Source organism: Cynocephalus volans, chromosome 7 (genome assembly GCF_027409185.1).
Source record: "Cynocephalus volans isolate mCynVol1 chromosome 7, mCynVol1.pri, whole genome shotgun sequence".
NCBI classification, from domain to species: domain Eukaryota; kingdom Metazoa; phylum Chordata; class Mammalia; order Dermoptera; family Cynocephalidae; genus Cynocephalus; species Cynocephalus volans.
The window spans coordinates 69,931,313-69,943,901 of record NC_084466.1 but is presented as its reverse complement, the minus strand read 5'-3'; the positions used below and the strand labels follow the sequence as shown (position 1 = coordinate 69,943,901).

The 12,589-nt window shown below is 46.3% G+C and overlaps 1 protein-coding gene across 1 annotated transcript in view; it reads right to left on the bottom strand.

The window, feature by feature from the left end:
* The window catches only part of FOXO1 (forkhead box O1), a 93,763-nt gene extending 82,814 nt beyond the window's left edge, over positions 1-10,949 (bottom strand). Inside the window, exon 1 of the mRNA XM_063102166.1 lies at positions 9,910-10,949. Coding sequence (XP_062958236.1) covers positions 9,910-10,536 — 627 coding nt within the window. The 5' untranslated portion in view covers positions 10,537-10,949. The remainder of the gene's footprint in view (positions 1-9,909) is intronic.
* Between the last annotated feature and the right edge of the window lie 1,640 nt (positions 10,950-12,589).

The window sequence follows — 12,589 nt, the reverse complement described above, 5'->3', positions numbered from 1 at the left end:
ATAATCCACAGGAATCTTTTCCATTGCATGTAATTTTCATGATGGCCTGCATACCTACCCATCCAGAGATAAGACCATTCCATTCAAAGCAACCAGCTTGGGTCACTACAAAAACAACCTTAGCTGATATTTACAAGTTCTGCAAGTTCCCCCCCTCCCACCACCCCCCACGGAGCTACCTCTGCAGAGAGAGAGCTCCACTGAAGCAGGTGGATGAAGTAACTAACGCCTGCCTTCAGGTGGCCTGGATTCTCCTGTATTCACGTCACAGTCTGGCCTGCTGAAACCTGACACTGAACCCTCACTGGTGTGACAAATTGATGATTCTGCAAATTAGGCCTCGCAGGGAGTCATGAAGCTACATCATCTCTGATACAAATTTATGATGACTGAAAGCACCTGTCTTGATTTTACTTATGCAATCCTACACTTAAAAAGTCCTAGGAGAAATATTTACTGGTGTCAAATATAATAAAATCCAGCTTTTGACTGTCACTGCTTCAAGAATTTGCCAAAATAAGAGCCTTTAGCTAAACCATATGAAAACTATTTCCTTTGACCTTGCCTCCAAGCAACCAATCTGTCTCACAATTTGACAATGACTTGTATAAACCATTCCCAAATATCTATGTGGTTATTGTGTTTCTAAGACTTGAAGGACACAATATTCACAAGCCTGGGAATTAGGTGATTCAATTATAATTTCTTTCTTCAAATTGAAGTCTAAATTCTAAGTGCATTTCTCCTCAGATACAGAATGTAGAGTGCCTTTTCACTCTAACTCTTGCCACCCCTGCAAAGACGAAGACTCTCTCATTCCACGCATGCAGACTTCTTGCTCAGACAGTAAGATGGGTCTTCCCTCAGCCACTACACAGAAGGCTCCTGGGGCATGGTACTACTAATTTTCTAGATTAACAAAGGAAAACTGGTATGATAGGAGAAGGGGGAAACATCGAGGAAGCAAAGCTCAGTGCCTCCAGGCCTCAGCTAACCCCTCAGGATACCAAGCCACCGAAGAGATATTCCCACATAATCCAAACGGCTTCCCTCTTCCTCTTTCCTTCACTTGGCTTCTCTCCAGCCTAGGACCTAAATAAGACTGCAAGCGTTAATCACGCTTTGGCTTTTTTACTGCAGTAACAAAATACACCCATTGAGGTCCCCTTCCCTTTCCTGATGCTAGATTCATTTAGCTACTTTCACATTTTTAACTCAACAAACCAGTAACAGAGGCTCCTCACCAGCAGGGCAAGGCAGTACTGTAACAACTTCAAGATGGGGGAACCAGGGTTGTAAACAGAAAAACATTTTTTTCTCAACTCTGATGCTTATCGAATCTCTAATATAATAAGAGCAGAGATTCACAGAACCACGACCCACTTACCAGATTTGTGAGGAATAACAAGCGAGAAAAAAATGTTTATCCAAGAAATATCTTCAAACAAGAGAACAAACGAAATAGGTTCTCCCACCCTCTTTCTCATTGTCTTTGCTTTAATCAGATGAGTTGGGGAGCAGCGCCATACTTGTTTAGATCACAGGGCATATAGCCTTACGACCAGCTCTGCAACTTAAGTCACACAAAGAACGACGCTGTAATTAAGATAAATATCATGGCAGCAGCAGGAGGGGGAGTAAATCAAGGCAGAAAAAGATTTACTTTTTAGGTCTCAAAGATCTGTACAGAGACGCTGGAACCAAGTAACACTGAAGAAGGTAGTAGCTGTGTGTGGCTGGCTAGGTGTGTAAGAGAAGTAAGACTAACAAGGAGTAGGAGGTGGCAGCCCTTCCCAGATCAAGGGTGCTGCAGTGTAGACCAATGAGCCACACCACTTCAGAGGTGGCTCTCTCCTCTGAGAAGGCAGGAGTCCCAAAGAATTAAAGAACTCACCTGACTTCAGGTCAGCAGGGACAGGCCACCTTGGAAGAAATTATCTGTCTCCCCACAGATCTACAAATTGACTTCCACTACTCCGCCCTGAGGGAGGTAAGACCCTATGCTTCCTCCCTTCAAAATCAAAACTTAGATGAGACAAAAGTTGAAGGATGAAGATGTTTCACGTAATATTTCTTTACTTACAGAATGAGAAGAACAAAGATGAGCTGTAATTTTGAACTTCACTGAATTTGCAGACATTAATAGTTGTAAACAATTAGAATGGCCAATTCCATATTCTCTCCTAGTTGATTTTGACTAGGTTGGCCTGGCATCTTTAACAGCCACGCAAGTGTGATATCCTGGTGTGCTCTGAAAACTATTTTCTCCATGTGGAAGGCAACTTTACACATTTAATAAAACCTCACAACAGTGAGCTTTTCACTGTATTTTTGTTTAACTGCCCCCCAAAACCCAGAGCAGGATATCTTTAAAATAAGATAATGTCTGCAACTATAGATATAAATATACATACTAGCAAAATAGTTTTCTACATTTCTTCAACACTTGTGATTCTTTTTTTTTTTTTTTTTTTTTTTTTGGCAGCTGGCCAGTAACAGGGATCAAACCCCAGACCTTGGTGTTATCAATACCACACTCTAACCAACTGAGCTAACTGGCCATGCCAATACTTGTGATTTCTAAAATGGCTAAGTTTTAATAAATTCGTACTTGTGCCTTTTGTTGTGCCACAATACAGCTTTTTATTGCATAAAACTTTTAGTTCATAATGGGCCAGTCAGACTCACTCCAAGTATCCTGAATATATTCAGTTCTGTCTGTCTGCTTGGCATCAATTTCAGGTTTGGCCTACCCAAATTTAACCTCCTCTGAATCCACTGAAACATCTCATTATAATCTTCGTTCTTGTACTTTGGTTAGTGAATACATCACAATGAAAAAGCTATATATGCAATATTAGAACTGTTTAATTCTAATTTTGAAGCATCTTTTTAAGCCAACATAATTTTCCCTCACAATTGCCTTAAGTATACAATTTTGAGGTTGCTAACTTCAATTCAGAATTTTTCACTTTTCAAAAAAACCCAAGAATTATGTTTAATAGTAGTCTTTGTTTGAATTGCTCTGCTACTAGGACACCAGACATGTAAGTTAATTTTAAAGAACAGACAAAGCAAAAAGCTAAATATTTTGTAAATGCCAAATATTCACATTAAATCAATTGTGTAATCTGTCCCATGTATTACCAAATTCTGTATGTCAGTTTTAAAATCAAACACATTGGTAACAGCAAGGTCAAGGTTCAGATTCCCATACCAGCCAGCCACCAAAACAACAACAAAAAACAAAACAAAATTCAAATGCAGTACACTGGCTTCAAATTGCATTCCATGAGTCTGTATACTTAGATGAGTGTGTTCCTAAGAAGTCGCACTTAAAAAACTTAAAATGTAATCCTATTTTCATAATTTCCTATACCACAAAAACTACAGTACAGTTTGATAGCACATTTGGTCTATAACACAATTTTCATAACACAGGTCTAAATTTAATCTGACAATAGAGACCCTCCTCCCCATACTTTTCAGAGAAACTGACACTTCCCTATTTTCATGCCTGTATGAATGCCAGTCCATCATCCCAAAAATAAAAAATTAGATGGATTGATAGGAAGATGGATGTGCATTTAGATAGATATAGTTAAAGGTATAATGAAATGGTAGTAGTAGAAACTAGGTGATAAGTATACGGGTTCAACACGGAATTCTCTTAAATTTGCTGAATGTTTGAAAAGTTTCCTAGTGAAATCTTAAGGGAATAACTTCCCATTTTCAAGGCCCAGCTCAATGGCCAATAAAGAACTTCATCTTTCTCTAAGGCACTCAACCATTCCTACCATGTGTCACAGTTATTTCCATGTCACATCTAGTCTCCCTACTGGATCTACGTTTGTGTCATTCCGATCATCCAAGAGCACCTAGCACAACATCTCATACACAGTAATCATTAAACAAATAAATGGGGAAAACAAAAATACTTTCACCATTTATTGATAATAATCACTGTTCGTTAGTTATACTATTTATTCTCACGTGATACAGACTATGATAATCTTGAACACACAGGAAGCTGAAATATAAAAGATCTATGTTTAAGAAGGAACTTTTTTTTCCTAACCGTATATTTACAATATAACTGAGAGCCAAAAAATGCAGACATTAAAGTTAAATTATAATACACAACAGCATGAACTGAGAGATTACCAAGCATTCACTCAGAGAAGGCAAAATTCCTCTGGGCAGCAGCCAAGATTGGAAGTTGGTGAACTGACTTGAGCCCTGCAGACTAAGCAAGATTTGCAGAATTTCCAGTAGGGGCACAAGATGACCCAAGTTCTGGGGACAGGATGGTCTAGGCCTGAAATAGTAAGAGGGTCAGGAGAAATACAGTATGTCTGGTTTTAGACACAAGGTAAAAGTGGGACATTTATGGCTTTTAGGTAACTGGAGACACAGGGCAATAGAGGAGTAAGTTATCTAGGAAGACCAAAGAGAAAGTCCACAACTAGTCCTGAGGTATACACATGACTGAGGACAGGAGAAAAAGAAATGATGACTGAACCTACTGGAGGAGAAGCCAGAATGAGGACCAGGACAGCACAACATAACAGAGTCCAAGATAAGAAAAGATTTCTCAAAGCAAAGTTGAGAAAAGGGAACACTTAGACACATCACCCCCTACTCCACCCCAGCCTTAGTGATTTCTGACCATAAAGAGCGCAGCTTCAGTAATCATTAGAACAAAAACCAGAATCAGGGGCTACAGAGGCTAATCACACTCAACATCCCTCACTTGATTTTTTTTTTTTTTTTTTCTGTAATGAATATGGCCTGAAATAAAGGACACGTTGAATTTATGCCCTCATTTAAGTAATGTGTTAAGGTAAAAATTCACTAAATGATGTGCTGAAAAGGGGCTGAAGGTTTACCTTTCCAATTACATTGGGCTTAATAACAAAACTAGTTTGTTTTTCTCTTTTTCTTTTTTCTTTATTTGTTTTTTTCTTTTTTAGTTTTTATCGAAGCTGTACTAGGATGAAGGAAAAAAAGGAAAGTGGCCCAAATTTCTTCTAAGTGGAAAGAAGTCAACCCAAGACTCAGTATCTGTAGTGCTTAACCCACAAGTTGACAGACCATAGGCAGATGAAATGGAGTAAACTGGGATTCCTCTGGGAGAAGTTTTTTTTTTAAGTTGAACCATATGAAATCACCGAGGTACAAAAATGTATTTTCATGTTTCTTATGTTCCTTAGAAGACCACAAATAACAAGTAGCAATTCTCTACAAAGAATGTCTGTGCCACTGACTTGCTTTTCGTTAGTCCTTATCACCAATTAGCAAAGAGAGAGAATTCTTCCACATTTAAGTGTATTTGTATAGAACACATCCATTGGAATATAAGACTTCACACCCAAAATAAACATTTTTTCAAGCTCATCTGGTCCTATTGCACAACCGAGGAACACCACCACCAACTTCAGGACATTGTATGCATCAAAAAGAGATGGTTATCTGACCAAGGGAAGTCCTGGGTGTTTGAGCAAGTCTCTGCAAGTTGTTGCTATGAGGGCCAAAGAAAATCTTGAACTGCAGCCTAGCAGGGACAAACTCACTGTCTTCCAGACAACTGAAAACTGCTCTATCTAATCACTATGAGGTTTATATTACCTTTCCAAGAGGATCCCAGGAAGCCCCAAAGCTACAGAACACAGAGACCAAAAAAAAAAAAAGACTGCGTAAATTCCCATGATACCAAGATGTTGGGTAGTTTCCAAGGGCAGATTCCAGAAAATGCAAATAGTTCAGGCCCCCCAGAAGAAATTCCAGGCAAATTCAGACAACTACTCTTAGAAAGTCTAATACAAAATTGCATTTTAGGAGCTAGGATGAAGAGGTTAGGAGCACAAGGCCAAGCAAACATTTCCAGTCTAGCAGGGATTCTACCTTCACAATGAATACCTTTTGCCATCATTCCCATTTCACATGGCCACTGAGAAGATCCCCTGAGCAGGGCATGAAATCCAGTGATACTAGTGTCTACTGCCAACATGGTATCTATCCTTTTGGCAATTCTGGGGTCAGAAAGAACTTTACCTATGCTGGTGTCTACTGCCAACATGGTATCTATCATTTTGGCAATTCTGGGGTCAGAAAGACCTTTACCTTTTTTACGTTTACGTGAGAATTAAAATGCCTTCTTTTCAGGAGTCAAATGTTTGCCACTTTAAAAAAAAGCTGAGTATCATTCAAAAACAGAAGCCACCCTTCCCACCACCCAAGAATTTGACACAAAACCATAAGTAAAAAGAAAAAATAAAGTTCTAATGAGTCTCGAAGTATTCAAATCTGGCATCTACTTTGGAATTTCTGAACAAAATGTTTCAGCAGTAAGATGTGTTCATAGCAGTCTCACATTAACTTTCAGCCTTTAGTAAGATATCACATTTCACTACATATCCCCTTACTCATTTTTAATCTTTCCTCATTCTCCTTTCCCCAAATATGTATCCAATATTAAAGTTATTGCCCAACTACAAAAATGGTTTTTTTTAAGGTCATTCAGTGACAAACAAGAAGTAGGAATGACGTCTCAGGTCCTCTAAATCACTCCCACCTGGATTAAGTCAAATGTGACTATGCAGCAAGAAAGCAGCCATATTCGTAATGGGACCTCTGTGGCTACTGAAATTACTCACAGATTAAAAGTCCAAATTACAGAGCAGATATGAATTTTAAAATATAAAAAAATCCATTGTCAGTTCACAGACCAAATTAAAGAAACTTCATTCCAAATTAAAGAATATCTGATCTAGGTCATAATAAAACAATCTAAAATTTTCTGTAACAAGTGTTACAAAGTAATCCTTTTAACCTAAATTAAGTATCCCGAATAATACCAAAAAAAAAAAAAAAAAGAGTCAACTCAAAACTGCCATTTAAAAAAAAAAAGAAAATATCAGAGCTCACAATACTTCCCAAGCTTTAGAAAGCTTTCTGTGTGAGAAAACAGGTCACGGAAATGAAGTTTCACTATTTACAAATACCGTATTAGGTTTAAAAGATCCCGGGTTTTCCAAAAGTCCTAGGTTCCACTTTGTGTGTGATCTTATGATAGTTCTAGCCAATATTAAAACAAGCGTAAGAAAGATTTAACACATCATCCCCACAAACATGAAATGCATATCCCTCAAATAGAACCTGTGCTTATAAGGAACAACATTAAAAGAGATGTTTTTGAACTCTTTAACAACTTTTCAACTAGTTTGTCCTATGCAAATGACTTTCAAAATCTCTGGCAGGCCCCGGGAAGTACAGCACAAGAGGCTACATTTAATTAAAGATTCAGTCCAATTCCCAGTAGTAAATCACAGGAAATATTTTGTTCCAAAGCAGCCTCTCAGTCCTAAAACTGTTAAGTTTTGGCTGATTTGCATTTTAGCACTGGATCTTAAATTAAAAGTCATAGTAAAATTTCTCCCTTTTAGAAATCTTTAGAATAGGAGAGTCTTTCAGATATGAGACTGAAACTTGGTTTTAACAAGTAACTCATTTTTATGAAAACTCTAACCAGAAGACTAGTTTATGAGTGAGAACACTTCAGGCTGTGTCTTTCCTTCTTAAAATACCCTTTTACTCAAACTGCAAATGCACTTGTTGTAATCTGACTTGCACCAACTGACTGCATTTACTCATTTGAGAAAAGGCAGCCTGCTCCCTCCCAAAGCCCCACTAGATTCCCACTGGGAGCTGCCAATGGGCCTCCAATTCCAGACAGACCTTACTTAATACTTAATAAGTCTCCTAGATCCGGTATGAAAATTTAAAAAAGAAAATTAAACTATATTTGCATTTGAAAAAATTTAGAACAAGAACCTGACAAAATGGTTGGGGGAGGGGACTGATTTGACATTAGAATCTATTAAAAAAAAACAATACCTAAATCTTAAACTAGAAACATAACCTACACTTTTTAAGAAAACTCTGACAGTGCCATTTGAGAGACAAAACTAAAAATATCCCCAATCATTACCTTTCTCCATGTTTAAAGGCACTCCAGCAAATTGAAGTAGGTTGTACCCATTTCCAAGGATGCATAAGAACGGTATAAGTACACACCGTACTTTGAAAGCCAAAAGAAAAAGATTTTCTTTTTTAATGGCAAATGCTTCATAACAGCTGAAGTAGGATTGATGGATGCGCAAAAGTCAAGTACTTAAATTCAAATGTTAAGTAAAATGGGATGTGGCAGACAATCCGACTTTGTGACTTACGCGGAGCTTAAGAAAGTGAGGCACTTTACCTTTTTGAAACACTTGGAAAAACTGCATGTAACGCACGCCCAGTAATGAGGTTACAAATGATACTTTTACTCTAGAACCCGCTTTATAAAAATTAAAATAAATCCTGGCTCCTTCTCCAGGAACTTCAACACGATGTGGGTAACCTGACCTTTTTGACACACATTAACCACACGGATGACAGCGTAAGTGAAACAATTCCGAGTAATAACTGCGCGGCAAAGACCAATCTTTATTAGGCTGCACAGTCAAAATGAGGAGGGAAGAGAGGTGATATAGGTGTTTGGTTCAACTAAAGAGCCTGTACAACAATCCCTTCACCTGTGACAGCGAGAAACTGTCAATTTGGAGAGGCTGAATGGCGAGTGGACACCTGCCCCCCCCGCCCCCCCCACTCAGACGCGTAAGCCTCCCTCCAGAGGGCCCCGGGGCTTTCTCCACCTCAGGGTCTTTTCTACCTCGGGGTCGGGATGTGCCTCCCCCACCCAGTCTCTCCCTACCTCACTCTGAAAGGCAAAAAAGGGTCCCAGGCGCCTCACCTGCAATCCTCCCTTGAGGCAGGAGGTCCCTTCCCGTTCCCTTGCAGTGCACCTCCACTCTGACTCCCCCAAAACAGTACCACGAAGCCCCTAGGCTTGCCCCTCATTTGTACTGTACCTCCGTGCTCCTTAACACTGAGGTGGCAAGGCAAAAGAAAGGACACACATCCCCCGCCCCTGGTCACCCAGATCAGCCTTCGCGCTTCATATTTAGAAGCCTCGTACCATGGACAAGACTAAGTTCGGGGAGCTTCTCTACGTGGAAAAAACCTGGCCCCGCCGCGCGGCCCGGACGCGCTGGCCCTTTAAAGGCGCTGGCTTCCTGCGCCCGCGGCCCCTCCCTCGCCGCCACCAGCACCCGCCCTCGCCCAGGGTCACACTTGAACTTTAGCTTGCCCTGCTCAGCAGGGCGCCGGCGCTCCGCAGCGGCCACCCCTTCGCACGTGTCGGAGGCGCTACCTCGGGTTCCGCGCGCTCGGCCCCCTGCACTCGAAGCCGCTCTGGATAAAACCAAAACAAAGCAAAATGCGCACCGGCCTCCAGAAACTGCGCGGCCGGCCCCACACCGTCCCCGGCGGGTCGCGCCCTGCCTGTCCCCTCCACCTGCAGCCCTGGCTGCGGGGCTCTGGCGCCCCTCGCCGCGCCATCCCCCACCTGGCGCAGCGGAAACGGCCCCGCGGCGCGGCCCAAGGCTGAGAGGATCCGCGCCGGGGCGGAGAGGAGCCGCCCTCCCCCGGAGACCCAGGAGGGAAAGCGGCAGCCACAAGATTCGGCGCGGACCGGGGAAGTCTCTCCGAGAGAACCCCTTTCTCCTCTCACTGGCGAACTTTTCCGGCCGCTCTGACGTCCACTTCTTGCTGTACTTTCTTCACTTAGTTCCCAAACAAGCCCCTTTCCCAGTCCCACTCGGACACTCACTTATGCGGGCGCGCACACCTACTCCGGCCCCCACAGGTGCCAGGCAACCCCCCGCCACACGGGCCACTTCTGGCGCGCTCTTCCCCTCACGCGCTCCCTCGTGCGCTGCACTTTCGGGCGGGCAAACCTGCAGAGCCGCCCTCACCTGCCCCACCGCGCCCTCAAGGTCCGGCCGCGCGCCCCAGGGCCCTCACCTTCCAGCCCGCCGAGCTGTTGCTGTCGCCCTTATCCTTGAAGTAGGGCACGCTCTTGACCATCCACTCGTAGATCTGCGACAGCGTGAGCCGCTTCTCAGCCGAGCTCTCGATGGCCTTAGTGATGAGGTCGGCGTAGGACAGGTTGCCCCATGCGTTGCGACGGGACGAGCTGCTCTTGCGCGGTTGCCCCGCGAGCTGCCCCGCGGCGGCAGGGGGCACGGGTGGGTGCTGCGGCAGCGGCCCGGGCGGCGGGGGCTGCGGCGGCGCCGGGTGCAGGCAGCCCGCCTCCGGGCCCTGGAAGTCCCCGCACAGCCCCCCGCTGGCGGCAGCGGCGGCCGCCGCCACCGCCGCCGCCACGGAGCCGGGCGCCTGCGGGAAGTCCTCGGTCTCCTCCAGCAGGCTCAGGTTGCTCATGAAGTCGGTGCTGACAGCGGCCGCCGAGGCTGAGGGCAGGCCCGCCGCGGCGTCGGGGTTCGCGGCTGCGCCGCCCGACGGCGCCGGGCTGGAGGTGGCCGAGTTGGACTGGCTAAACTCCGGCCTGGGCAGCGGCCAGGTGCACGAGCGCGGCCGGGGCAGCGGCTCGAAGTCCGGGTCGATCTCCACCACCTGGGGCGCTTCGGCCATGGTGACCCCCGCCCCTCCCCCAGCCGCTGGAGAGCCAAGAAGGGGGAGCGCGCCGCACGGGGGTTCGAGGGGAGGGGGTGCGCAGAGCGGGTTCGAGACTGGCGGGGGCGAGGGCAGTGCCGCGAGCGGACGGAAACCCGGAGGAAGGCGCGGCGGAGTGGCAGCGCGAGCCCAGAACTTAACTTCGCGAGTCCGTCAACATCCAGGCTCCTCCGGGTCCGCTGCACCGACTGGACGGCGGGCCGGGCAGCGCCCGCTGCGCTCCTGCTGACAGGGCCGCGGACGGAAGGAACGACGGAAGGACGCCGCGGGCCGCTCGTTCTCCCAGGCGGCGCGACCGCGGCGCTGCTGCCTGTTGAATGTGGCGGCGGCGGCGGCGTCTACAGCGACTACGCGTCCTCCCGACTTACGGGATCTGCCGCCTCCCCCCGCCCGCGGCGGCGCGCGCGCCGGCCCGCCCCTGACTGACAGCCCGTGCGGCCAATGGGCGCGCGGCACTGCCACCCGGACCGCCAGTGGGCACCGGCCTGGGCGGGGGCGGCTTTCCACGGGAGGCGGCAGTGGGTGGTGGGGGTAGTGGAGTGTTTTTCTCTTTCACACTTTTATTTTTGGGGTCTCCTTTTTACTTTCTGGTAATTCTGAGCGCTTCTGTGAGTCTCTCCCCTCTCAGTGTTTTGATTGCCAGGAGGCAAACCAGCGTGGAGGGCGGCCACACTTTGTTTACTACCGAGAGTGGAACCAGCCGCCCGCTGCGCCCGACCCCGCTCGCAGCCCACACCGGGAGGCCGGGCTGCTCCGCTCTCCAGACGCGCGGGGTGGGCGGGCGGAGCTGGGCTCGCGGAGTTCGACTCTGTCTCCCCCTCTCGGCTCCACCCACGGTGTCTCCGCAGAGCAACGTGGGGAAGTCGGGGGTTGTTTTTGTTGCATGTCTTCTGTCGCTGCTCTGTCAGGTCCCCGCCAGGGAGCCTCCCCGCCGCCCCGCGCGCGGAACCCACCTGTCCGCACCCCCCAGCTGAGCCTGTCATTCAGTCTAGCCGGGCCGGCCGCCCAGCCCGGCAGCCACCAGGCAGATTCATTCCATTCTTGACCTAAAACGCTAGAAATGAGGGAAAGGGGCTCTCGGGGAGCAGATCCTGTTTCACACACGCACCCTAGACCTCATTCCCTCCGTGGGGACCTCTTCCCCTGGCCGGGAACCTCACACTCTGCCCGGCAAGTGCATGGGCCGCAGCGAAGGGGTCCGAGGAGAGCTTTCAGAGAGAATCTTGTCGCTTTATACTTACCACTAATTAAGCCTAATTGCTTGTTATTTTTTATTTGGAATGGAAGTAATGAGGTGTTGAGTAAAAACGCAAGAAGGGGTTAGGGCCCATGCCTTGGGCCGCAGCCCTGTCCCCACCCCCAGGTTCATGTAGGCTACTTGCTGCCTGCGACAGTCAACCTCCCCACCCCACCCCACCTTTCCCCATCTAGGCTCCAGGTCCGGGACGTCCTGTCGAGAATTAGTGAGGCCAAAGGTAGGAAGACAGTGGCCCTTGTGTCTCAAAGAGCAGAAGAAACAGTTTTCAAGTTTTGTGTTGTTTTTGGAGGAATAATATGGAAGGCATTTCCTTTTAGAGGGATGGGATCACTTAGGATAAAAGAGGGACAGTAGGATTTTAACTATCTTGTCCAAAAGTATAGCTCCCAATTCTTTTAAAATCCTTTTCTTTCTTACAAGTAATTCTTTAATTGAAAACGTGGCCTGTATAGAAAACTAGACCTGTTTTACAACAGTGAAAAAGATTTAGGAAGAGAGATTTATTTCTACCTTTAATTTTCACTATCATCTCCCTACTCCAGGCCCCTATTTCTGTGTAATCTATTTATCACGACAGCTTCCTACTGATAATGGGAGTGGGCAGTGTGGGGTCATGAGCCAGAGGGATTGGGGATGGAAGCCGGTTCCCACCCTCCTCCTCTGGTGGTCTCTTAACGTCTACTATCAAATTTGGACAGTTCGGGCCTCCTCTGCCAGCAGCTAGGGGACCTCAGTAACCCAGACGATGAGCTG